The sequence below is a fragment of the Engystomops pustulosus genome, chromosome 8 (assembly GCF_040894005.1).
Source record: "Engystomops pustulosus chromosome 8, aEngPut4.maternal, whole genome shotgun sequence".
In the NCBI taxonomy this organism is placed as follows: domain Eukaryota; kingdom Metazoa; phylum Chordata; class Amphibia; order Anura; family Leptodactylidae; genus Engystomops; species Engystomops pustulosus.
The window spans coordinates 114,541,032-114,568,656 of NC_092418.1; the positions used below are offsets into that span (position 1 = coordinate 114,541,032).

The 27,625-nt window shown below is 44.8% G+C and overlaps 2 protein-coding genes across 2 annotated transcripts; one reads left to right on the forward strand and one right to left on the reverse strand.

The window, feature by feature from the left end:
* LOC140075891 (uncharacterized) lies at nt 1-4,367 on the reverse strand. Its single transcript, XM_072122290.1, has 3 exons — nt 3,873-4,367; nt 3,331-3,728; nt 1-1,246 (listed from the first exon to the last, which is right to left on the reverse strand). The coding sequence occupies exons 2-3, from the start codon at nt 3,678-3,680 to the stop codon at nt 355-357; spliced, it is 1,242 nt and encodes a 413-aa protein (XP_071978391.1). The 5' UTR covers nt 3,681-3,728; nt 3,873-4,367; the 3' UTR covers nt 1-354.
* Nucleotides 4,253-26,741, forward strand: STK11IP (serine/threonine kinase 11 interacting protein). Its single transcript, XM_072122289.1, has 25 exons — nt 4,253-4,559; nt 5,820-5,884; nt 6,395-6,594; nt 6,902-6,976; nt 7,393-7,488; nt 8,171-8,278; nt 9,801-9,872; nt 10,047-10,176; nt 10,256-10,359; nt 12,207-12,293; nt 12,380-12,421; nt 12,676-12,819; nt 13,295-13,364; nt 15,528-15,923; nt 16,162-16,358; nt 16,536-16,646; nt 20,505-20,688; nt 21,239-21,571; nt 21,650-21,756; nt 21,833-21,930; nt 22,306-22,484; nt 22,684-22,768; nt 23,095-23,168; nt 23,819-24,135; nt 26,405-26,741. Exons 2-25 carry the CDS (start codon nt 5,824-5,826, stop codon nt 26,561-26,563), a joined length of 3,429 nt encoding a protein of 1,142 aa, XP_071978390.1. The 5' UTR covers nt 4,253-4,559; nt 5,820-5,823; the 3' UTR covers nt 26,564-26,741.
* Nucleotides 26,742-27,625: the final 884 nt, after the last annotated feature.

Sequence of the window (27,625 nt, forward strand, 5' to 3'; positions counted from 1 at the left end):
TGTACTGATCCTGAGTTACATCCTGTATTATACTCCAGAGCTGCACTCACTATTCTGCTACTTGTGGTGCAGTCACTGTGAACATACATGACATTACTTATCCTGTGTGTTTTACGTAGTTCACATGGTAAGGTGCAATCTATGTTATGTGGAGTAAGTGGGAAGCAAGTTTGTTGGAAGGCATGCATGTTACCATATAGGTTCTTTAAAAAAAAAAAAAAAAAAAAGATGCTGAACTATTATTAACAGATATACAAGACCAAACCCTAGTGTTTTTAAGAGTATTTTGCCAATAAAATAATCACAATGATTAAACAACTGTACATCCAGAGGCAGCGATGGATATCATCTTGATCACTGTGCATGTTCCTCCTGCCATGGCACGGCTCCTTCAGGTGTCAGGAAATACTCTGTGTACATGTCCCTGATGCGCAGTCCCGATGTCCCCGGCCTTGCAGGCGGCGCTTGATCTAGAGCAGGTGATGCTGCGTTGCCCCCTGCCGCCTCCAGATCCAGATCAGAGTCATAAATCCGGGAGTAGTTGTGCAGGATCACACATGCTTTTAGCACAGTGTTCACGTTTGCGGGGTCCATCTGGATGGGTGACATAAATATCCGCCATTTATTGACAAGCATCTCAAAGGCGGACTGGACAAACTGGTGGGTCTTAGCAAGGCGACCATTGAAGATGCGCTTCCTTTCATCTAAACCCCTGCGTGGAAACGGGCGCATGACATTTGTACTGAGACTGAAGTTCTTATCAGCCACAATTACAAAAGGGGCTGGGGGGCCAGATGACCCGGGCAGTTTCCTTGGTCCAGGGATGTCAAGCTGCTCCGTTATAATACGCTGACCCGTTCTGAAAGCCCTGAAGTTGAACGCATCAGAGGCGCATCCATAGGATCCGATATCTATAGTGACAAAGCGGTGATTGTGGTCAGCAATACCCAGTAGCACTAGAGAAGACCACTGCCTAAACTTCTGTTGATTGGGCCCAGAGTGCGGTGGCTTCTTGACCCGGATGTGTTTGCCGTCGAGAGCCCCAACGCAGTTGGGAAACTCTGCAGCGCTATAAAACCCATCAGCTATCTCCATCCATTGTTGGGCTGTAGGCTTGGGCATGACAGTGGCCTTCAGTCTCTCCCATATGATCTCACAGGTGGAGCGGACTATCCCAGCAATGGTCGATGTACCCACCAAAAATTCAAAATGAAGGGAAGTGAATGAATCCCCAGTCGCCAAGAACCTAAAAAAAATTAAAAAATAAAAATGTACAATGAGGCATCTATAAACATCCATGTCTTGATTGTGTGCATCCCCTTCCTGTTTGGTGGCTTCTTACCATTTGGCAACGGGGCCAATAACAATATAGTAATCCCTAAGTGCACAGAAATTGGGGCTGCTTTATCAGAATGACAATGTCTTATGAGTTTTTTAGGCCTCACATGGCTGTGTACTTACCCAGATACAGGGCGTGCACAAGGCCAGGTAAAGAATGAAGGAAAAGTGAGCACTTCTCACCCTACTACTTTCCACTGAAAGACGAGCGGTCTCCCACCTCGGACACTATTTGCTCACCGCACCATGACCGGTTGCCCTAAAGCTCTACTGGACCCCAGATCATGGCCACAATTACTGTAATGTAAACAGGGCCCTAACATATTTTGCTGGAAGAGCGGCTGTGATGCACATCCATAGCCAGCACCCCCACTCCAAGTTCTGTCTGTGGGAACGAGCCATGGATGCAAAGTCACCGCTGCTCCTCTTGTGTACATACAGAGACTAGTAGGTTCTGCTGAACCACAATGTCAGAGGGAGTTTAAGTATAGCGACTTGTTTTTACAGACCCCAACAAAACCACTCATATGGGGGGGGGGGGGGGGCGGGAGGACCCTAAAGTCCCGGACAATGCCTTTAATGTCTGCAATGGATATGTGACTTTTTAGTTGCACAATAGCTGCAAATTTGGCACAAATAGTTCCTAAAGGTTTCCAAAACTGAATTGGACTTGCACCTCTTCGCAAAGTCGCACTTTATAAATCTGTCTAGCACATAATAAATCTGGAGTAACTTCTATGAAGAGTAAAAATGAAAAATTGTTGCATACAAGCTACCAATCAGACCTGTGGTTTTACTCAATGAGTGAGCACCGGACCACCGTTCTTGTTATTAATAGGGGTCCCAGCAGTTGTAGCCCCATCGAAATTGACATGTGATTTAGATATGGCCGGATGATTTATCAATACTTTTAAAAATAGCCTTTAGTCAAGTGACAATAAGACCCATTATCAGGTGTAATCTGTTTATATACAATAGATGAAGCAATTGGTACGAGCGAGAAACGCGTTGTTTTTTTAAGAATTTTATAAAAGAAATAAATATGTGAGGTCTATGGATTAATTGGGGCTCCAGCGCCGTCCATTTGTCTATTGATTTTCATTACATCAGTCGGATTTAAGTGATCCTAGACAAGGCAGCAGGACCAAAAATCTCAGTAGTTGTGCCCACTAGCACAACCAGTCCAGGTGAGGCAGCCAAGAAGGACATACAGCGTGACTAACATTGAATATTTACACGATGAAGCGCCCTCCTCTTTTATCAGATTGTTATCCCCGATCCTGTGTAAGGGAGCATTCACACGTTGCAGTTGAAATTTCATCACAAACTGTTTTTATGTGGTTAAAGATGCAATGTTATTCATTTAACAGGAGAAAGACATTATGTGAAAAAATGAATCACAATTTGAAAGGGAAACTTATAAAAAGTAGAATCACATTTATTGTATAAATAAGAAATTGCGCCTAAAACCACCTCAAAACTGATTATGATGCAGTTTTAACTGCAATGTGTGAATTCTTCAGAGTCCAACTCCTTTAATGCCGATTAGGACTACCATCGATAGCAACTAGGGAGCCTACATATAGACACAATTGCCTGTGAAGATGGGGGTTCAGTCAGGGTCGGCTCCAGGTATCAGTAGACCCCTTGGCTACAGAACCCCTGTGGGCCGCTTTGCAGTGAACTCACGTGGGGGCATGGCAAATTCAGAAACTAAAATTTTCCTAATTTTATTATTTCCAAGTGGTGTTATCAGGGTTGCTGCTGGGGACTGAGATTCGGCCGTGTGGGGCCCCCCAGAATCTCTGGGCCCTGGCACATGCCCGGGTATACCTGCTGCTGGTGCCGGCCCTGGGTTTAGCGTTGCAGTGAATGAGAAGAACCTAATGACTACTAAGAAACCCCTCAGCCCTGTAAGAGGAACCTGTGACAGCATCAGGTAAAGTGGTTGTATATAGTACAGGGCCATGTGGCAATACTATATGTTCTCACCTCAGTGTTACGATCAGCCGCTCCTCCGGGGTAATACATCGTCTCATATTGGTGTTCTGGAAGGTGAGTCCGGGTCGCAGCTCCTCCAGTAGCTTGTCAAACGTCTGAATGGAGAAGCGACAGAAGCTAAAGAACCTTTCGGGGTCCTCTCGTAGGTCAGAATAAAGCGTATGAAAGTGGCCGCCGCTGATGCGATGTGAGATATTAGGATGGACCCACAGCCGCCTCTTCTTCTTCGGTTCTATCCTTATTTCTCTCTTCGGTTTCTCCTTCACTGCCACTCGGCGCTTCCCAAATCTTCTATAAACGAGCCAAGCCAGGAGGACGCGGTCTACCGGTCTCATTGACATGTTTTCTGCCTTAAACTGACCCAAAATGCAAACAATTCAGACGATTCCCTATAATACCGTAAAGGAAAGAAAAAAGTGGCGCTTAGGTTTGTTCTAGGGATCGGTTTAGGGCCAATTCCTACTAGGAAGAGGCGCACAACTTGATCTTGGTTTTGCAAACAGGATAATGCACAAAAATTAAATCATACTAACCTTCACGGAAAAACACAAAAAAATGCCCAAGTTTGCAAACAGCAAAGTTAACTATTTATCTGAATATCCACTAAATGGTATATACGCTATATAACCATCACCGCTGCTAAGGCATGTTAGGAGTTGTAGTTTTTTAAAGGCTGCATGAAGGTCACTGCTTGCAGACTCCTTACGGATGCAGAAATGAAAACTTATTCAATAAATTCTCTTATTTTTCCTGGTACTCCATGGTAAGGAGCCGGAGACAGGAGGAAAGAATGGCCGCTCCTCCCCTTCCACCCTGCGCTCTATGATGCTGTGGAGGCGGGTGAACTTGTATTGACTGAACTTTATGGTAAATATCAGAAGACAGGCCGGACGCTCTTTCTCTAATTTCCTGCTCTCTATGATGTCTTGGAGGAATGTCTGCCGGTGTCCTGCTTGCTGCACTGAGCCAACTCTATGATTCAAGTCAGGAGACAGGATATTGGACGCTCCTCCTCTAACCCGTTACTCTCTGTGATGCTTGGCAGGCGGGTGTACTAGTGACTGGCTTCACTCCCATAAGACGCAATAGAAACCGGAAGTGTGGCAGTGATACAGCTGGACAGAGGGGAAGAGACGGGGGTAAATTTAGGAGAAAGAAGCAGCCAGGAAGCTGCAGGTGACCGGAGACTGGACACCGAGCAACGTGTGGCTGTGGATTAGGTGAGCTGGGAGGGCAACGCCTTATAGAAGATCTCTGTGTATCTGGAAAGTGAAACTGTCAGATCCTGTTGTGATGCAAATGCAATTACACGATCGGATTCTTCCATTCCTGTTGATTATTTACTTTTTAATGTGATTTTTATTTTTCTGAGCAGAGCCGCATCACATTTCATAGATATTAACATTTATGCTTAAATGATGATTTGCTTATTCGAAGGAGTTTTCCATTTTTAGATCAATACAATTAGTAATTCGGCGCTCTAATCTACTTTGTGTTCAAGATCTGTGCTTGTGCTTAGTAAATGGATCCTGATCCACTCCACAGCAAGCAGTGCTACTATTTTATCCCTTCTATGTGAACCCTGCAGCAATGCAGATCTCTTCCATGGCTGTTACAATGTAGCGGATCTTTAGAGATTTACAGATTTTTTTTTTATTGACAGAAAGCAGAGAATCTGCAAAGGTGCAGCTTTCTAATCTTTAACATGATTCAGCCTGTTTAGAGTAACTTTTCATCTTAAATTATCACGCTTAAAGGGGATGCCAACGTTATGAGCTTTTTATTTGTTTTAATATATGTGTTTTTATAATGGGAAATGCTGAACTGTTATATTCATGTCTAAATTATGTTCACATATGTCTTGGACAGTCAGTCCTGTGTAATGCATCTCTAAAGACACTGAATAGGTCTAAACATGGTGTGAGACATGTGATCCTCACATGCCTTATCTTCATCATGATTCCTAGCTTTCAGATAGCAGCAGTGTCACCTGACATGCATTTATGTGCATATTCCACCAGTGCCCCATCTCTATTGGGTAATCCCTTTAAATAGGTTGGAAATGGGGAAGATCTCCAGTTTCTTGCTATGTCATGGTCTGTATCAGTCCAAGATGACTTCTTTTGAATGGCGCAGGAGAGCTTTGCCTGTATTGGCCTCTCTTCAGCGTGAGAACAGCGCTTGCTGACTGGTGCATTCACAGTGGTACATAAGATAATCCTTTATTAGTCCCGCAGTGAGGAAATTTCATAGCTATTATACAGCATAGCATCATATCAAAGCTGCGAACCACAACTATCCCACAACGTCTCCGGTAAGACAACTGTTGTCATATACTGGGCTTTTCAGTTAAAGACACTTTGTGGAAATGAACCATTTTGGACAGTGAGATATTGGGGAACCTTTGGTAATGTCCTTATTTCTACGGTTTACGATCTTTTATTTTCATGAAAACTTTTTTAAATTCCTTTATCTTTCAGGTAAATGAAGCCTGAGGCTCCGGAGTCCATGGTCCAAGGACTTTCTCAGCTTCTACGGGACCATGGTGGGTGAAAATACTAGACCCATGTGTTTGTGTGTGGGTCTTAGAGTGTGTTGGTCTCTGCGCTGGCAGGGGTGGGCCCGGCTCGTCTCTGCGCCGGCAGGGGTGGGCCCGGCCCGTCTCTGCGCTGGCAGGGGTGGGCCCGGCCCGTCTCTGCGCTGGCAGGGGTGGGCCCGGCCCGTCTCTGCGCTGGCAGGGGTGGGCCCGGCCCGTCTCTGCGCTGGCAGGGGTGGGCCCGGCCCGTCTCTGCGCTGGCAGGGGTGGGCCCGGCCCGTCTCTGCGCTGGCAGGGGTGGGCCCGTCCCATCTGTGCTGGCAGGGGTGGGCCCGGCCCGTCTCTGCGCTGGCAGGGGTGGCCATTTAAGGTTACAGTAGTACTGGTGCTCAAAGAGATCCAGGTAATCTGGGCCATTAAGTCTCACCTAGCTGAGCTCTGGGGTTAGTTGGTGCTCTTGGCTAACACTGTTACAACATACATTGTTTCTGTGCCTTAGAGTGTCATGTTTTGTTGCAGGGGACACTGTGCTGGATGGTAGCCACGTCCTGACTCTCCTCACCCCCTGCCTACAAGTAGTCACCCGCCTGTTTGAACAGCTGTTTCCTCGCGGACCAGGAACTGGGTTCCAGGCACTTCCCACTCATCCAGCGGACAATGTCCCCATTCTGCGCACACAGTTCCTTCTGGATGTGTTACAGAAAACTCCCTCCCTGAAGGTTGGTCCCTCACTGTTTTCTTGCAGATTCATATTGTCCACTGTTCTTGCTAGACTTCTTAGTGACGGCATCTTATTTACACGATAAGTTGTCACAGCCCCACCGCCTCTTTTTATTGAACATCACTGAATAACGATATTGTATTATGTTACCGGTTGCGCAAGATCTTGCATAATAATGTTGTGACGTGAGACGTATAGTTAACTGGAAAACCGAGCTGTGTGAGAGATGTGACAATGTCAGGAAATGTGATAAGGCTCTTGGAGGAGTTACAATGCTCACGTTGCAATCTTTCTTATATTTACAGCTTATTCATCCTCCCGAGTGTCCCCGACAGTTTGATGTGAATATTTTTCCCTTTAAGTCTATAAGGTCTTTGGAGGTGAGAATTATAGTTTTCAGATAATATAATTGAATTAATGGTTAACTATAAATACGATAAGGGGTTATATGGGCTGGAAGGAGATTCATTCTATTATATTTAGTTCACAAGGGAATGTCAAGACTAAATACAACTGCATCAAACCCTTAACTGTTAAAGAATTAAGGTTTACTGATAATCGCTGGCAACACAGACAATTATATTAGTTTAATACATTTATTTTTCTGAAGGCGTTTTTTTTTTTAGGAAGAGCTTCGTTTTTCTGACACATAGCCCAAAATCATCTGCACAGTTATAAATTAAATTCCATCTTCCTGCAGCCACCACTAGGGGGAGCATAGGAGCATTCCGGATACTGCTTTATTTTTGTATCACTATATGACTCTGCTATACTGACTGTTCTGTTCCCTTCACAGTTGCGATGCCTCCCCCCACACTGTCTGCGTGGCTTGAGGTTTGTCTATTCACAGCTCGAGGTTCTCATCTGTTCTCGATGCATCACCAGCCTGGAGGTGAGTGGAGGGGCCATCAGACTCTGCATTTGAGTAAAATTAGTTCAGGGAATTTTTTTTTTTTTTTTTTTAATACAGTACAGGCAGTCCCCGGGTTACATACAAGATAGGGTCCAGAGGTTTGTTCCTAAGTTGAATTTATATTTAAGTCGAAACTGTATATTCTATAATTGTAGATCCAGACGAAAAAAAAAATCTTTGGCCCCAGTGAGAATTGGCTTTTAAACATTTTTTGCTGTAATGGGACCAATAATTATCAATAAAGCTTCATTACAGACACCTTACAGCTGATCATTGCAATCTGGGACTATAGTAAAGCATTCAGAGAGGTCACAGGGGGCAGAGGGGTCTGTCTGTAACTATGGATTGTCTGTAAGTTTGGTGTCCTTAAGTAGGGGACCGCCTGTATATTAATTAAACACAAACTGAACGTGCATGGATTACGCAGGGTTATTTCATCTCAGGTTTTTATGGCTGAGAGGCAACTCCCCCATCTCCACCACTCTTAAGGTGGTCAAGAGTTGCGTAAACAGGGGCTATCCTTCACAGTCTCTGTAACTCTCTTATAGTTGACCTGTACGGTATGGCTAATTTTACTGTGTGTAGATGGGGCTGTTCAAACAGACTCCCCCATTGTAGGGTCTCCAGATCTATAATTATCACGTTCTTTCCCTCCCTTCAGGAAGTGATCTCTCTATGTGGCGGGGATCTGAGTTCTGCGTTGCCATGGCTGGAGCTGCACACTCTAGATGTCAGCTACAACACAATCCACAGTTTGGACCAGTCCCTGGTGAGAGAGCCTGGAGGTGGTGTGTGGGGCCCATATACTTGACGTTGTTGTGTTTTTTAGTATATTCCTATACATTTTGGCCTTGTTCAACTAAACGGCCTAATAATAATAATGGACTCCTTGTTGCCCAGATTAACCAGTAAGAGATCAGCTTTCACTTTTTCAACTGCTCTGGTAAAATAAAAGCCGCTCTGTGATTTGTTGCTTTAGCAGCTGAGAGTTTTGCCTTCATGTAGGCCGTCTAGGCCTCAAAACCAAGAAACTTCTGTTTTAGCCCCTAGCAACCAGTTACAGCGCAGCTTTCATCTTTCTAGAGGAGTAGGAGCAGTGAAAGCTGCGCTGTGATTGGTTGCTGTGGCAAAGATGGCCATTTTTTTTGATAAACAAGGCCTAACCTCACATATTATATGATAAGGCCTCTGTTCACATTAGAGAGACGGTCAGCCTTTTTCAAGTAAGACTGAGTGACTCCTCTGTGTGCCCCCATGATGGGTTTTGTTAGGAGAAGGAAGAATTGGACATGTTATGGCATCCAAGTACTCTCATGGCCTGTTATAGTAACTAGGGGACCAAAGCTTGCACCCCTAGGGGTTATCGATATGTTGAGTCTTATCAACATAGCTAAACATTTTGTGTTTATACAGATGTTGTGTTTCTTTGTCCTTATCAATATAAGTAGAAGCGTCTCCTCTGGGCACCATGTTTTCTGAGGTAACGACCCCCCAGCCGTGTCTGTGACCGGCCTCTGACCTGGTGTGTGGCAGCTGTGGACTTTTATGACAGAGATTTTTGTGTCTCCGTCCATTCCACATTAGATAAGATAACGGAGGACGTATCACACTGTCATGGCCTGATATGCAGACCTAAAATGGTTTTATGGAGGACACCTTCAATAGTTGTTTGGTGTGGGGTCACATGACATTACATGTTTTTCAGGGGTTTTTTTTTTTTTTGATGTTCCAGGGATTGGGTCTGCAACAGGTTTGGCAGGTTTTAAATGACTTGCTTTGTATCTTGTGGGGGGCTTAATTCGTAGCATTGTTATCCATGACTCCCTTCCTTCTAAAATCAAGGCATAAGGGCTCTGGGAGCCTGTGACAGCCCCAATCCCCTGTCGTTACTGGTAATACATGCACTCCTAGTTGCACTGAGCATGCATTTGTACGGGGAGATGTGTAGGTCCTACCAGAGACAGACCATAAAACTGGTATTAATTCTCACAGCTGAGAGTTTGATGAATTGTATCCAGAACACACAGTCAACTTAGCTAAGCAGCTACAACTCCAATCTTAAATGTTATCCTGTACTGATACATTGTAACAAACCATATGGGCAGGAGAGAAATTTATGCCTATGTATTTAGCTCATTAGGGTGTGGTGGGTCTCAAGACTGGATGCAACTGCAACAAACCCTCAGCTGTTCAAAGGTTGAAAGTCTTACTGTCTCTGAATGTAAAGTTTTCCATTCACTGACAGCTAACAGGTTTTTCTTGGATTAATGATGGTATTTTCCACCTTCTAGGAATTGCTGAATAGTCTGAGGATCCTGGACTTGAGTCACAATCTCATCAAAGACTGTGGCCCTTATTTAAAGGTGAGACCTGTGACCTGGTCATATGGCTGCTGTGTACACACGCGGGGGTGGGGTGGTCACACATTCCTACACACAGTGGGGGGGTTTGTCACAGTCCTACACGTGGGGGTGGGGTGGTCACACAATCCTATAGGCTGTCCTTATTTGCACACTTTATCTTCCTTATTGTTCTAGGTTCTATCTGAGCTGCAGTATCTGAACCTGGGCTGTAACCTCTTAACATCCATCCCAGAGCTGAGTGTCCAGTCCTCGGCCCGGCTTCACACGCTCATCCTGAGACACAACCAGCTGTCCAGCACCAGCGGTCAGTGCATGTGTGTACAGCCTGTATACTGTACGCTATTATACAGGAGCCGTGTAGCTATTGTCTTCTATCTTTGCAGGGTTGGAGCATCTGTACAGTTTGCAGCATCTGGATTTGTCCTACAATCTGCTCCTGGAGCACTCGCAGCTTACAGGGTTGTCTAAGCTGAAGAACCTTAGGCAGGTAATGTCCATATAGAGACAAAGGGGCCGCCATATCAGGGGTCTAAATTCTGGCCATACATCCTGTAATTCTGTGGAGCCTGTAAAAGCCCCGGTGGGTGAAGATTCCTGCAGCATAAGCCAGAATGCAGAGAAATGCACATCACAAGGGGAGCTGTGCAGCGTCATTCAATCAGTGCTCAGTGTTAGGTGCTGGTTAGTGAAAGTAAGCCGGGGCTGGTGTACCACACAACATGGCCACCCCCGTGGTACACTAAAATACTTAGAAAAAAGATTTATCTGCATTTAGGTTACAGAATTTCTCAAGAGTTTCTTTAACCGAGTTCAGAGTGTCTGCTATGAAACTCTGTAGTGAACTTCTCCTAGTGGTGACTGTAGAATCTATATGTAATGAACTCCCCCTAGTGGTGACTGTAGAATCTATGTGTAATGAACTCCCCCTAGTGGTGACTGTAGAATCTATATGTAATGAATTCCCCCAAGTGGTGACTGTGGAATCTATATGTAATGAACTCCCCCTAGTGGTGACTGTAGAATCTATATGTAATGAACTTCCCCTAGTGGTGACTGTAGAATCTATATGTAATGAATTCCCCCAAGTGGTGACTGTGGAATCTATATGTAGTGATCTCCCCCTAGTGGTGGTGTATAATGTGTATGTAGTGATCTCCTCCTAGTGGTGACTGTAGAATCTATATGTAGTGAACTCCCCCTAGTGGTGACTGTAGAATCTATATGTAGTGAACTCCCCCTAGTGGTGACTGTAGAATCTATATGTAATGAACTCCCCCTAGTGGTGACTGTAGAATCTATATGTAATGAATTCCCCCAAGTGGTGACTGTGGAATCTATATGTAATGAACTCCCCCTAGTGGTGACTGTAGAATCTATATGTAATGAATTCCCCCTAGTGGTGACTGTAGAATCTATATGTAATGAACTCCCCCTAGTGGTGACTGTGGAATCTATATGTAATGAACTCCCCCTAGTGGTGACTGTGGAATCTATATGTAGTGATCTCCCCCTAGTGGTGGTGTATAATGTGTATGTAGTGATCTCCCCCTAGTGGTGGTGTATAATGTGTATGTAGTGAACTCCCCCTAGTGGTGACTGTAGAATCTATATGTAGTGAACTCCCCCTAGTGGTGACTGTAGAATCTATATGTAGTGAACTCCCCCTAGTGGTGACTGTAAAATCTAGATGTAGTGAACTCCCCCTAGTGGTGACTCTAGAATCTATATGTAGTGAACTCCTCCTAGTGGTGACTGGGTGACTGTAAAATCTATATGTAGTGAACTCCCCCTAGTGGTGACTGCAAAATCTATATGTAGTGAACTCCCCCTAGTGGTGACTGCAAAATCTATATGTAGTGAACTCCCCCTAGTGGTGACTGTAGAATCTATATGTAGTGAACTCCCCCTAGTGGTGACTGTATAATCTATATATAGTGAGCTCCACCTAGTGGTGGTGTATAATCTGTATGTAGTGTATAATCTGTAGGTAGTGAGCTCCCCCTAGTGGTAACTATATAATCTATATATAGTGAGCTCCCCCTAGTGGTTGCTGCATAATCTGGTGGGGACAAAAGGCCAGAATTCTATCTTTTGCCTTTGCCTCTTCTCCGATGTTTGCTATGTATCACTGAAGTGGATGGGGTCCCCGTGGCTGTAGCTTTTCTAAATTTATTGGTATTTATATTATTGTAATTATAGGAAATCACATCAACAAATCATTACATAAAATTTAACAAACTGTGCTCTTCTACATCAGCCACAGGATGAGCTCCTGGACTGTATATGACAGTGTGTGCTGCAGCAGCATAGTCTGAATAGTGTCTGTATTTGCAGCTCTTCCTGGAGGGTAATCCGATGTATTTCCATAGAGACTACCATGTATTAGTAGCCCGGCATCTGTCCCGTAAAGCCTTGGGCAGGGTAAGTAGCATCTCCTCCTACATCTGTCATCTTACAAGACTCTGTTTACACAGTTTATGCTTATTACTTTTATTTTGTGTTGTCAGGTTTTACTGGATGGGAAGCCTCTGTCCAGACTGGAGACAATGGTGAGAAGGTCCATGTCCATTAGATACAAGCTTATATTCTCATAAGTTCTGTCCACCATGCTTTACACTGCAGATGTACTTGCTCATTTTATCGTTGCAATGGAAGCTGATTATATGAGATCTGTACCCAATTTTAAACTCTGTATTTCTGTGGATTTACTATATTACATATTTGGATAAAATGGTGATGGTAAAAGCTTGGGGTGAAGTCACGTGATGTCTATTACATGAGAATCTTGTCCCCCCCCTGACAGAATGCCCCCGTGTTCAGAGAAAGGGCTGTGATTCCTCAGCCGTGTAATTCGGCAACAGAAAGTTCCTGCACCGGGGATCTGACAGACAGCTGCTCCGCTTCTGAGAAAACCGGCACCAAACGCCTTCCGCGCAAGAAGTCCAAGGTAAGGGCACATCCATAGACTGTCACAGCTCAGCGTTTATTGCTTGTGCTTACAGAAAAACCTCACCATACAACATAAACAAACTTTTTTTTATGATGTTTGTAGCAGCAGGACTGTGAAATATGGATTTATATTGCAAGATTGTAGCTTCTCCAAATGCACTGGGGGTGTGTCCTCACACTGCTGTGCTCTTGGCTTTCTACATTGAATCCTTCCTCTTTGCTCCGAGTGAAAGCTGTAGCTGACATCTGTTGAAATATTAAAGTAGTTACTCAGAGCACAGTGGAGAGACTTGAAAGCGTTGTTTCTGTATATTTTCTTTTTTTTAAAAAATGAAAAAAAAAAAAAATTCTATTGCTATCAAGATAATTTTTGTTTGTCAAGTTTGATTCAAAGCCCAGGGCAATAAAACGGGTTGAATGGACTGAGGTATCTTTTGTATAATTAATTCTTGTTTTTTTCTCATCTATGACAGGTCAAAGTCCGCAGGGCGAGCATCTCTGAGCGGAGTGATAGTGAATGTGAGCAGCGAAGCCAACCAGTCGGTCAGTACAAACCACACATGCTGTCATTTAAAAAAAAAAAAAATGTACGCCCTCTTGTGGGCAAAATGTGCACTGGCCTTATTTATTTAACCTGTCACGGGATAGGGCCTAACTTGCTGATCAGTGGGGGTCTCGGTGCTGAGATTGTCGCAGATTGCAAAAACGAGGGATCCGTTGGCCGCGCGTGACTGTTCTGCTCCCTTAATCTCTATGGAGGTGCGCTCACCGATCTCCATCAGCTCCATAGAGATTAATGGAGCAGAACGGTCATGTGCAGCCGTCTGCTCCGACAGGCCCCTCGTTTTTGCGATTTGCTGGGGTATCAGCATTGAGGCCCCCACTAATCAGCAAGTTAGGCCCTATCCCGTGGATAGGGCCTAACTTTCCTTCGTTGGGAAAAACCCCAGCAAAATTCATCATGATAAACCAGGGACATTACTCATCTTCTTATATTTGTTATAAATGATCTTCTTCCTTCCAAAATCCACTTTTAAAATTATGCAAGTGAGCCAGAAGGGCCACCGAGGTGTTTACCAGAGCTCCTCCGTGCTGAAGTTCCACAGACTATTAGACTGTCTCCCTTTATCCGTCTCAGCACCACTCCCTCTGCCTGTTGTTATCTCACACAGTGGGAGGGGGGATGTGCTCCTGCCCAGTGTAACAGCTTGTGAAGCTACAGGATCTATGAGTAAGTGTCACTGGTTTATCATGATGGATTTTGATAGTAGATTTCCTTTAAATAAATTGTACAGAAATAACACATGATTGATAATGATTATGATTCTAGAAGCAAATATCTTTTTCTTTCACAAAGAGGCTGATGCAGTCTTCATGTCAGTGCGGTGAGACAACTCTTTTAAAGGGAATCTGTCACCAGCCCACACACTTGTAAAGCACAAAAAGTACCTTAGATGGTTGGTTTCCTGGCTACTGCCCATGTCTTTTATAAGGTTCCAATGCTGCCTGCAGCCCAAAAATTCACTTACACCCTCTTTCTGCATCCAGTCAGGGGTGGGGGTAAGGTGCCGGCCCTCACAGCCACATTGTCTCACAACTATGCATCCTTCTCTCCCTGGAGCTGCATCTGGAGGCTTCTTGTGGACTCCCCCCATCTGCCCACTGTGTCGTCTGCATTTGCCCTCATCCACTGCCACCATGTGCACGTTCACATGGCAGCGCGGCTAGATAGCTGAAACGTGATGACGTTGAGAAAAAAAAAAGCGCACATGCGCAAGGCGCCCACTTCCTCTAGGTAGGCATAGGGCCGGATGCAGAGATGATCTGCGCACTGTCAAGACAAGACAAGACAAGACAATGGCCAGGAGGAATTTACAAGGAGACAGGGCCTAATGTGGGAACAGGTAGATAAGGAGGAGTAGTTGGGTGACGATGCGGCCATGAGGGTCGGCACTTGCAGAACGAGGATATAAATTCATTTTTCTGGCTACTTTTTCTAGTTTACAAGCATGTGGGCTGATGACAAGTTCCCTTTAAATTAGCATAATATGTGATGTAGAAATACATCTAGTGTCTCGGCTTTACCGTGAAGCTACATTCTCAGAGACTGAGGATTGACAACTAAGGGAGTCTATTAAAGTTTTTCCTTCTCGGTCTTTCACAGTTCAGACAGGAATAGCCCCTACCTGCCAGATCGTGATAAAATCTCCCCAAGGATGTTGGGTAGAATTGATGTTTTTGTCTATCTCCCTAAATTCCAACCTAGTGTCTTGCATCAAGACCTTGGAAAGCTCCTTTAAGTCTCGATCAGCACAAATGCATTGCACTGCAGAAACTATGATTACAGCCCAATTTAAAAAACTTGAGTTTTGGAAGGTGGGGTGGACCTGGCTGTAAATAGATACAAAGGTTGTGTCATTGCAATGGATTTAATGATCACAAAACATATTTTAAGGAAATCACAAAACCATCTACTTTAGGAGTTCTGCATCTGTAAAACGTCACCTGCTGTAAAATCGCCACAAGAGGGAGCTCAGGAGCTAAGTGCATACATCTTTTCCATTGAGCTATAAAGTAACTACCTCTACTGGTGGCTACAGGTGGAATATAATCCTATATTTGGCTGTGTATTGGGAAGCCCTGGAGCTATTATAAAATTCATATGCAGATTCCGTCACAGATTGTAATGCCCTAATGACTGTCCAGTTACAGAAAAAGTTCTGCAGCATCAGAAGGACATTGAGCGCACAGACAGTTTTCGGGAACAGTTTGGCGTGGACTGGCTGCAATACCGATCGCACCTGGAGGATGAGCTCAGTAAAGATTACCCCAAAAAGAGCAACACGGACCCCCCCAGGCCCTCTCCACTCTTCACATTGTCATCACCTATGATGCAACAGACACTCGGCGTAGCCAACAACCAGCGCCATGTCCCTGACAGTTCAAGTCCCAGCTCGGGCAGGACGCCCAGCCCAGAGGAGGACACCATGGCGGGCGCTGATGTGTTAATAGAACAGATAGAGGATGTCCTGGAGGATGGACTATGGCAGCGGAAGGAGAGGAGCAGGGAGGAGGAGGAGGAAGAAGACGACTCTATAGTAGGTGAGTGTAATGTGGGGGACATCAGCATAATAGATCCCATCTTAAAGGGGTTGTCAGGGTCTCCTCACAGCTAATGCCAGGTCTCTACCAGGAACGGGACTAGGAATTTTTGGTGATTCTGATATACCATGAATGTTAAAGGGTGTTTCCACAACTTGATGAACCTCTTTAGCACTAGACGACTCCCATGGGTGGCCAGACACTTGTGCTCGTGTCATGTGATGATATTTTCCACCAGATCCCGTCTGTTCCCCGGTGACCGTGTGCCCTGTGGTGGACGGGCAGCCACGTAACTCGGACTGGCCATGGATCTTCCTGCGCGTGACCCGACAGCACCTCCTAGAGATCGACCTTCAGCGAGGACGGGTGATAATACGGAGAGATCTGCGGAGCCTACGGGACATCCAGACTGCACCCACACAATGGGACTGGAATGTGAGTACAATATATACATATTACTCGCATGACGTGTCTCATGAGACTGAGTGCTGGGGTCCGACCACAGGGACCCCCACTGATCATGAGGCATGTGGAGGTGTGTATTCTCATTCCTGAACTGCAATACCGGACGTGACCTGTGTATAAGGGTGTCATCTTCTGCTTATTATACAGGGAGAAGCGCAGGAGCTGCCGTTACTCACGCTGAGTTTTCACTCCATATGTGAGGACAAGCAAAATGTGAGCTACGTGGTGCTGGACAATACAAAAGACATCTCCGTAAAGGTGAGTAACGGTATCCACCCCTGGAGGGGGGCAGATAAAGTCACTACATCACTTGTCAGCAGGTATGATCATGCATAGTGCAGCCAGTGTTAATTATTGTCCATGGAGAGTTGTGTAATCATGTGTATGTTGTTAGTAGCAGCAGGACTGTGATATATGGGCTTTTAGCTTCTCTCGGTACACTGGGGGCGTCTTCTCACACTGCTGTGCTCTCTGCTTATAGATAATATTAAAAATGATAAGCTTTATTTATACAGCTCCATTATATTCGGGAGAGCTTTACATAGAGGACATAATGCTGCTCCATGTGCCCTGAGGAACTACTGTAGTAGCCAACCAGAAGCCTGCTACTGCTTCACTACAGAAGGGAATAGCGCAATGTAGAGAGCTAAGAGCAAGAGTCTGAGGACAGACTTGGAGTACCTGGAATATAAATTGATATATCACAGTCCTGCTGCTACTAACTACATACTCAAAGGTCTGATTACACATCTCTCCAGGGATAATAGCTGACCAGTTTAGGCCTCTGTACACAAATTGCCCCCTAGTGGTGGCAGCAAGGGTCTACACAAGCATGTGATTATTTTTACTGCTAGATAATCACATAGTTGTAAAAACTTTTGTTGCCTCCACTAGGGGTTAACTTGTCGAAAACCTAAGTATAGAAAGTTGATTGTACTATTGAGATTGTTTCCTACATGTAAAGGTCAGGAGTCGCCCAGCAAGATGACAAATATGCAATAATTCTAAGAAAAACTCATCACTTTGTTATAGTAAAGAGACAACGTCTGATCATTGGAATGTTACTGCAACCGTACAAGTCCTGATCAGTCCAGCAACGTACTGACTCCATCATAGAGCATTTACAGCCAGACCTGACATTCTTCTATTTGTTCCTATAGGACAGTATTATAGCAGTTATATTCCTGTACATAGGGGCAGTATTATAGTAGTTATATTCTTGTACATAGGGGGCAGTATTATAGTAGTTATATTCCTGTACATAGGGGGCAGTATTATAGTAGTTATATTCCTGTACATAGGGGGCAGTATTATAGGAGTTATATTCCTGTACATAGGGGGCAGTATTATAGTAGTTATATTCCTGTACATAGGGGGCAGTATTATAGTAGTTATATTCCTGTACATAGGGGGCAGTATTATAGTAGTTATATTCTTGTACATAGGGGGCAGTATTATAGTAGTTATATTCCTGTACATAGGGGGCAGTATTATAGTAGTTATATTCCTGTACATAGGGGGCAGTATTATAGTAGTTATATTCTTGTACATAGGGGGTAGTATTATAGTAGTTATATCCCTGTACATAGGGGGCAGTATTATAGTAGTTATATTCCTGTACATAGGGGGCAGTATTATAGTAGTTATATTCCTGTACATAAGGGGCAGTATTATAGTAGTTATATTCTTGTACATAGGGGGCAGTATTATAGTAGTTATATTCTTGTACATAGGGGGCAGTATTATAGTAGTTATATTCTTGTACATAGGGGGCAGTATTATAGTAGTTATATTCCTGTACATAGGGGGCAGTATTATAGGAGTTATATTCCTGTACATAGGGGGCAGTATTATAGTAGTTATATTCCTGTACATAGGGGGCAGTATTATAGTAGTTATATTCCTGTACATAGGGGGCAGTATTATAGTAGTTATATTCTTGTACATAGGGGGTAGTATTATAGTAGTTATATCCCTGTACATAGGGGGCAGTATTATAGTAGTTATATTCCTGTACATAGGGGGCAGTATTATAGTAGTTATATTCCTGTACATAAGGGGCAGTATTATAGTAGTTATATTCTTGTACATAGGGGGCAGTATTATAGTAGTTATATTCTTGTACATAGGGGGCAGTATTATAGTAGTTATATTCTTGTACATAGGGGGTAGTATTATAGTAGTTATATCCCTGTACATAGGGGGCAGTATTATAGTAGTTATATTCCTGTACATAGGGGGCAGTATTATAGTAGTTATATTCCTGTACATAAGGGGCAGTATTATAGTAGTTATATTCTTGTACATAGGGGGCAGTATTATAGTAGTTATATTCTTGTACATAGGGGGCAGTATTATAGTAGTTATATTCTTGTACATAGGGGGCAGTATTATAGTAGTTATATTCTTGTACATAGGGGGCAGTATTATAGTAGTTATATTCTTGTACATAGGGGGCAGTATTATAGTAGTTATATTCTTGTACATAGGGGGCAGTATTATAGTAGTTATATTCCTGTACATAGGGGGCAGTATTATAGTAGTTATATTCCTGTACATAGGGGGCAGTAATATAGTAGTTATATTCTTGTACATAGGGAGCAGTATTATAGTAGTTATATTCTTGTACATAGGAGCAGTATTATAGTAGTTATATTCCTGTATATAGGGGGCAGTATTATAGTAGTTATATTCTTGTACATAGGGGGCAGTATTATAGTAGTTATATTCTTGTACATAGGGGGCAGTATTATAGTAGTTATATTCCTGTATATAGGGGGTAGTATTATAGTAGTTATATTCCTGTACATAGGGGCAGTATTATAGTAGTTATATTCCTGTACATAGGGGGCAGTGTTATAGTAGTTATATTCCTGTACATAGGGGGCAGTATTATAGTAGTTATATTCCTGTACATAGGGGGCAGTATTATAGTAGTTATATTCCTGTACATAGGGGGCAGTATTACAGTAGTTATATTCCTGTACATAGGGGGCAGTATTATAGTAGTTATATTCCTGTACATAGGGGGCAGTATTATAGTAGTTATATTCCTGTACATAGGGGGCAGTATTATAGTAGTTATATTCCTGTACATAGGGAGCAGTATTATAGTAGTTATATTCTTGTACATAGGGGGCAGTATTATAGCAGTTATATTCCTGTACATAGGGGGCAGTATTATAGTAGTTATATTCTTGTACATAGGGGGCAGTAATATAGTAGTTATATTCCTGTACATAGGGGGCAGTATTATAGTAGTTATATTCCTGTACATAGGGGGCAGTATTATAGTAGTTATATACCTGTACATAGGGGACAGTATTATAGTAGTTATATTACTGTACATAGGGGGCAGTATTATAGTAGTTATATTACTGTTCATAGGGGGCAGTATTATAGTAGTTATATTCCTGTACATAGGGGGCAGTATTATAGTAGTTATATTCCTGTACATAGGGGGCAGTATTATAGTAGTTATATAATGTTATGACAAAGAATTCTAGGTTATAAGTGTAAATCTCCAATCTTCATGGAGGGTTGGTTCTGCACATGACAAGGTGTCCTGTCACAGCTGCGGTGACTACAAGCAGTGACATGTCCCTCTTATTACCAGGCACTGAACAAAGCTCAAAGTTAAGTTCAAAGCTGCAGATCTTCCTTCTCGCTCGCTGACCAGTCTTGACACGATATCCATTTCCCCTGTGAATAATTAGCATTTTTAACTCCTGACCTTTCTTCTTGTTTTTAACATTCATTTCAAAAGTCTTGCACTGCAGGCAACAAACATGTCATACACATCTCTGTCCGCACGTATGATCGTATTGTGGACTCTCAGTAACTATATGGACAGTATGAGCTCAGAGCACAGCAGTGTGAGGACCCGACCCCACTGCACTTTGAGAAGCTACAATCCTGGAATATAATACATCACAGTTCTGCTGCTACTAACAACATACACAAAGGTCTGATTACACAGATCTCCAGGGACAATACCCAGCACTGTCTGTAGTCACTTCCCCTTTGATAGCGGTATGTTAATCCCACAATGCATTGCACTAGAGTTATTATGAACGGGTCAGTTGCTTATCTAATTTATCCTGTGTTGTGGTTCAGACCCTTCTTAAAGTTCTGCGTCCAGCCCTGGAGGAGAACCTGAGGTTCATGGCTGCCGATGAACAAGGACCTCCCAAGTTAAAGTGTTTAAAGTGCAAGACTGAATTCAGCCAACAAGAGGACAGCAGGGTCGCCCTCAACTCAGAAGCCAAGGTGCTACATGACCATCGTGACGGCCACACAGGTGACAGCCGGATGCTGGGAGACATTTCCAATTACATATTCCACATATTACTCCACACATCCAAGCACTGTGAATGTGGTAATCGTCTTCTATTTGTTATTCATGGCCTCCTGCTTTCTAAAATCAACTTTTAAAATTATGCTAATGAGCTTGAAGGGCTCCTGGGGGGATTGCCAGAGCCCCTCTGTCCCGAAGCTTTTCAGACTGTTACATTGTCTACCGCCTGACACCCCCGCCCGATGTGGGAAGTGCGGAAGTGCTCCTGCACAGTGTTACAGCCTGTGAAAATACAGCACAGAGGAGCTCTGGTAACATTGCCCCAGAGCCCTTCAGGCTCGTTAGCATTAACAAATATAACAAGTTTACCACAGTCACAGTGCCTGGATCTATGAGTTAGTGTCCCTAGTTTATCATACTGGATTTTGATGATAGATTAACTTTAAGCTCCACCCCCATGACAGTTTAGGGTGGGGCTTGTGGTGCCCACAAGATAACAATAAGGACTCAATCCCCTCTGAAGTGTTTAGGCTTGACCCTTCCTTCTTTGTAGACCACACCGCCTGCCCATCCTGCGGGAGTTTCCATGTTATCCTGGCACCCTTGCCCCACGATGGAGACGGCAGCACCCCTTCTCCTGGAGGGCAGTCACCAGAAGGCTCTACGGACGAGGGGCAGAAGTCCTTTTATCTGGGGGAGAGGGAAGACAACAGCTCAGAGACGGGAAGCAGCTGCGTCGGCCCTCAAGAAGATGGAGACAGGTACATGCTCAATGGGCACAGTACCCCAGACGTCAACCTGTGCGGACTTACCGGCAGCTACAAGTACGGGACACCAACCCCTCCCCTGAGCAAGGGCAGCGTGCCATCACAGGACATCAGTCCAAGTACGTAATACAATAGAGGAGCCCCAGGACATGTATTCCCTCCTCCATACTGTGTATGACCCCCATGTGTCCCCGTAGACTCCTACCAGACCTTAGATTTCCGGCTGGTGGATCACCGCATCAAGCTCTACCTGGACATGGAGATCCTGGGGGGAGACATGGAGGAGTTTCAATGTTCCATGAAGGTGAGTCCTTGGCATGAACGTCATCGCGGTTCCATGTCGCTGCGATCCCATTTACCAATTATTTCCTCTTCCTCAGGTTCCTGTGGTTCGTTTTGGGAAGTCAGAAGAGTTTTGGGCTCTTGTTGTGGTGTCCAATCAAAAGATCTATTTCTTGGAGATCACTGGAGTATGCAGGTGATGGGATATGCCCTTGACTATCAGGATTATAGTGTAATGGGGGTGTCCTCACACTGCTGTGCTCTTAGCTCTCTGCAGCCTCTCCCTTGTGCTCTCAGTGACTGCTGTAGTACTTAACCAGAAGCCTGCTACAGCTGTTAATCAGGCGAGAGGGGATGTGGAGCATTTCATTGCAGAGAGCACAGAGCACAGCAGTGTGAGGACACAACTTCTGGGCCCTTGGAGTGGATTAGCAGTGTGCTCATAATCTAGCAAAGATAGAGGAATCGTGGCAAATTAAGGCTACCATTGGAGGGAAGAAAGAAGCCAAGATGGTGGACAAAAAAAATGGGGCAATCCTCTGTAAACTAATTCAGAGCTGTTTTCTTTCAGAGGCCCACCCTGTGACTGGCTACAGCAGGGGGATTCTTATGTGATCACCTCCCTCACTCACCTACACCTCGGGCTCCAGCAGCAGTGTCTGTATTTAGGGTTTGAACCTTCTGAAGCCGCCTACACGCTACTGACCCGAAACAGTCAATACAGCACATCCTTCAGCCAGCTCATCCTAGGTGACCAGATAAGACTATGTTACATGCCTACTGCGGCCACTAGGAGGCGATCGCTGCATACAGATTTTATATTGGGTTCTTTTGTACCTGTAGACATTTATATGCAGTTGGCTCCCCCTAGTGGTGGTTGCAGGCAGGTAGTTTTATTTAATGATTGGAAATATTTCCAAGTATAACATAAAATGTGCTTGGGTTTCAGACACTCTGACAGATCTGCCGCAACGTTATCGCAACTCTCTGCAGTACAGCCCACAGGAGGAGGTGACTGAGAATCACCGTCTATGGTAAGTAACACTATTATTCGTTTATCTCATTAGTTTGTAATGTTATGAGACTATCAGTTATTATAAAAGACAAATGTCATCCAAATAAGGACAGATCTAATCTACAATGTACATCTCACTTGATGGTTTGCATGATCACTGCTGCTCCTCTGAACACATCGCTGCGCGCTTTAAATCCTGTTTCATGCAGTTACATGTCACATCCCCTTTAAATGAATTGAAGTTAAAGGGGATATTTTCCAGTCCTCCTGACATTTGGTCTTGCATATTATCTTGCACTCTGAGCACCTGCCTGCCGCTTCCCTTATCTCTCTTCTCGGCTGCAGGCATCTCCTACATAACAGCCTTGGAGTGGACGGCCGCCCTGGGTTCTGCTATATCCTGGCGTTCTTCATGCGAGGTAAGTCAAGGTCTGCAGCCTCATCCTGTGTGATGTTATCTGTGGCCCCTCCTGATATCTCGGCCTCTGACACTGAGGGTTCGGTGTCCTTAATCAGTTGGCAATCGGAGGCGTCTCCCGGCCCGTGCGCCTCCTCATGTTGTCCTTGTGTTGGTTCTGATTGTGTCTCTTATTAAGAAAGAATCGCTGGGATACATAGTTACTATATCATGTTTGGCGCACACTGGAACGTATTATATCGCTGTATAAAGCTTATTACTCCTGGACATGTTCATACAATAGACTCAGGGGCCACATGGCTCAATATTAAAGGGGTTCTGCAGCGGGCTGCTCCGCGGCGGGGGGGCCTGCGGGCTGCTCCGCGGCGGGGGGGCCTGCGGGCTGCTCCGCGGCGGGCTGAGGCACCTCTGATTAATAGATTGAAGTGTAATGCCCCTTTTAGTGGTTGACAGAAGTAAAAAATTCTTTAAAATGTCATGAGTGACCGCTGATGGCAGAGATGAGCAGGGTCTATATACAGTGGCGTAGCTTATCTCTGTGTAATCCTCCTGCTATACAGAGGTGCCCATAGACCCTGTGACCTGGTGTGGCCGCATATGGTGCATACACGCATGTACTTAGTTCCTGTTATTTCTCTCTCCTTGTTTCAGAGGACGCCTCCTCCGGTGAAGCCGCTGAGCCCTGCGCCAATGCTGAGCCCCTCACACGTAACAAGGCGTCCCCAGCAGTGTTGGCACAGGGTGCCACGGAGGCCGCCCCAGTGTCCCTACTGCTCACCCGCACCCACATGTATCTTCTGGAGGAGACGCATCAGTGGCTGCATGTGGCTCCCCCTGCAGGAGAAGACGAAACACAGGAGCTTCCCAAACAAGTGACTGTGAAGGAGAAGCAGAAGATCAGCAGCATCAGCTCCGTGCACGTATTCACCCGCGCACCCCAGCACCTCCGCATCAGGATCTATAATGAGGTACCAGGCCCCAAATTTCTGACTATGTTATATATAGCTGCTCCAGCTTTTACTCAGAGGCGAGGGGCTGGAAAGCCGCTTAACAGTTCCAGAAACTAAAATCGTGGACAAGAATATTTAAATGCTTTTGTACATTTGCTTAAATATGTAAATATTTTTTTTAAGCAAATCTGCTCCAAGTGCACTAGGGAGCAGGGGTGTCCTCACACTGCTGTGCTCTAGGCTCTCTGCAATAAGCTGCTTTACAGCCCCTCGCCTCTGAGTAAAAGCTGTAGCAGGTATCTGGTTGCATGCTACCCCCTAAGAGCTAAGAGCACAGCAGTGTGAGGACACCCCTTCCTCCTGGTGCACTTGGAGCAGATTACTAGGGACACTAAGGTGCTGAAACTCTGTCTGTTTATACATGAAGCAGCACAGGATCAGGACCAATGGTAAAGTGGTAGCGAGCCGTATTCTTATCATGTGCGCGGGGCGCGTTCCCCAATGCCGGCAGATGTTCGGTATCTTGCACTCCTGGCTCTCCCCCATACAGTGAGTTGTGGGGCAGCTCCCAATCCCATCACTTGCTGATTACTCGGTTATATATCGTCTCTCCTGGCAGCCGACCGGACAGCTACAGATTATCGGAGCTGTCCGCCTCCTCCCTGGCATTGAGCTGACAGGATCATTACAGAGAGATGGGAGGACGAGCGCAGATTACACGTGTAGGGAGCTACAGATTCTTGTAGGATTCCTAATTAAAGGGTTGTCAGAGTTCATTCTGCCCTCATCTTATTAGGTTATAACTTGGTAACGGGCCGCAGTGACTGACAACCAATATGGCCGCCAGTGCAGTCCCAGTGTACTAAATTGTAACACATCATACAGGTCCTGCATACTGTGATGGTATCGTCCAGTATTATGGTAGCTCCATGTCATCCATGTTCAGTAATATAATACAGCAGACACCCCACCACCCGCTATTAGTTAGCGCTTTGATCCCAGGGGACAGATGGCACTGACCCTGCCAGGGATGTGATGAGCCCATGTTATGGTGATTGTCTGGCACATCTAAATTATCCCCAAGGTCCTATCCACTGGATTAGGGGTGAGTGTCTGTCTGATCCCCAGGACCCCTGGCATTGAGGAGCACATGGGGCTGCAAGTCCTCTAAATGTCTTTATGTGAATGGATCTCGGGTGCACTCGAGCAGAGCTTTGTGCACTTCTACAGGACTACAATCATGATAAACCAGGGACATTACCACAGTCATGGTGCCTGGATCTTTGAGTAATCTTATTATATTTGTCATCCATGGCCTCCCTTCTTCTAAAAGCACATTTAAAAATTATTTCTAATGAGTCAGTAGTGCTATAGCCCCTCTGTGCTGTAGCTTCACTAACTGTTACACTGTGCATGAGCAATTTCCCCTTCTCGCTGTATGAGATTACAGCAGGCTAAGGTGGAAGCGTGCTTTTGCACAGTATAACAGCCCGTGAAGCTACAGCTAATGAGCCAGAAGGGCTCTGGTGGCATTGCCAGAGCCCCTCTTGCGCTGCAACTCTTGCGTCTCCCCTTTCACTCTCCCAGCACTTCACTTCTCCCTTGGGATAATTTAATCTCACAGGCCTGTGAAGCTACAGCACAGGGGGGCTCTGGTAACAACTGCAGACCCCTTCTGGCTCATAACCATAGTATAATTGTTGATGTTAGAAGGAAGGAGGCCATGGATAATAAACATAAGAAGACACCACAGTCCCGGTGCCTGGATCTATGAGTAATGTCCCTGGTTTATCAGGATGGATTTTTATGGTAGATTTCCTTTACATATTTCAGATCAGATCTATAAAATGCATTGATGTAATGTATGTCTATGGTGGTGGAGACTATAAGCCGCTGCGGCTATGATCATCAATACTGACAATGTACAGATTTATGGAGGCGATGAATGACCCCCCCTATTAGTCTGCATTGACTGACAATAATGTAGCGGGGATCATAGTACCTACAGAGCTCCTGCTTTAGTCAGGCAGGTGGGTACTAGATCTTCAGAAGTGGCCCCTGGTTTTTTTTTCTAGAGGATTTTTTGTTTTAATGTTCTAGAATTTCCTAATTGTTGCATTTGGTAGGGTGGCGCTGTTGCATTAACTTCTATGGGAAAGTGTGTAGTGGTAGAAAGTGGTACTGCAGGAGCGGAGCAAAAAATTTAGACCTTTGAATCTACATGTCGCACTTGAGGGTGAGAACTGATCAAATACGTTGTGACTGATGACGTCTCTTCCCCTGACAGACGCAGCTGAAGGAGAGCGCGTGGCTTCTGTGGACAGAGGACCCTGCCATCCCAAAAGACATCATCGAGTGGCTGCGAATCCCTTGGGAATCCGAGTATCACATACAGTTTAACCAGGTCAGCCATGACACCCTGGAGACGTATGTGCCGTGTAGATAGTGAATATACGGTGGAGGGGGGGCTCCGGCACAGCAGGATTGTGCTGGGGAGACGCACGCTCGCAGGCTGGTAATCCTGACTATGCACTAATGTCTGTCATTGTTATTTTTTCCTAATTGCTTAAATGTTTTAATAAATAATGTAATAAAGTTTCTACCCTGTTTTAGAGATTCTCATAGAGCGGTTTGTCGTGTCTATTGTTCCATTATATCAGACTATTATCTCCTCAGTCACCACTAGGAGGAGATCACTGCATACAGATTATACACCACCACTAGGGGGAGATCACTACATACAGATTATACACCACCACTAGGGGGAGATCACTACATACAGATTATACACCACCACTAGGGGGAGATCACTACATACAGATTATACACCACCACTAGGAGGAGATCACTGCATACACATTATACACCACCACTAGGGGGAGATCACTACATACAGATTATACACCACCACTAGGGGGAGCTCACTACATACAGATTATACACCACCACTAGGGGGAGATCACTACATACACATTATACACCACCACTAGGGGGAGATCACTACATACAGATTATACACCACCACTAGGAGGAGATCACTACATACAGATTATACACCACCACTAGGGGGAGCTCACTACATACAGATTCTACACCACCACTAGGAGGAGCTCACTACATACACATTATACACCACCACTAGGGGGAGATCACTACATACACATTATACACCACCACTAGGAGGAGATCACTACATACACATTATACACCACCACTAGGGGGAGATCACTACATACAGATTATACACCACCACTAGGAGGAGATCACTACATACACATTATACACCACCACTAGGAGGAGATCACTACATACACATTATACACCACCACTAGGGGGAGATCACTACATACAGATTATACACCACCACTAGGGGGAGATCACTACATACAGATTATACACCACCACTAGGAGGAGGTCACTACATACAGATTATAGATCACCACTAGGGGGAGATCACTGCATACAGATTATACACCACCACTAGGGGAAGATCACTACATACAGATTA

Bases quoted from the DNA above. Each gene is read 5' to 3' on its own strand.
- LOC140075891 (XM_072122290.1), bottom strand. From the start codon at position 3,680: ATGTCAATGAGACCGGTAGACCGCGTCCTCCTGGCTTGGCTCGTTTAT. The intron at 1,247-3,330 runs GTGAGAACATAT...AATTTTTTTTAG, and splicing joins CGGCTGATCGTAACACTGAG to GTTCTTGGCGACTGGGGATT.
- STK11IP (XM_072122289.1), top strand. From the start codon at position 5,824: ATGAAGCCTGAGGCTCCGGAGTCCATGGTCCAAGGACTTTCTCAGCTT. The intron at 6,977-7,392 runs GTGAGAATTATA...TTCCCTTCACAG, and splicing joins AGTCTATAAGGTCTTTGGAG to TTGCGATGCCTCCCCCCACA. The intron at 15,924-16,161 runs GTGAGTGTAATG...ATTTTCCACCAG, and splicing joins AGAAGACGACTCTATAGTAG to ATCCCGTCTGTTCCCCGGTG.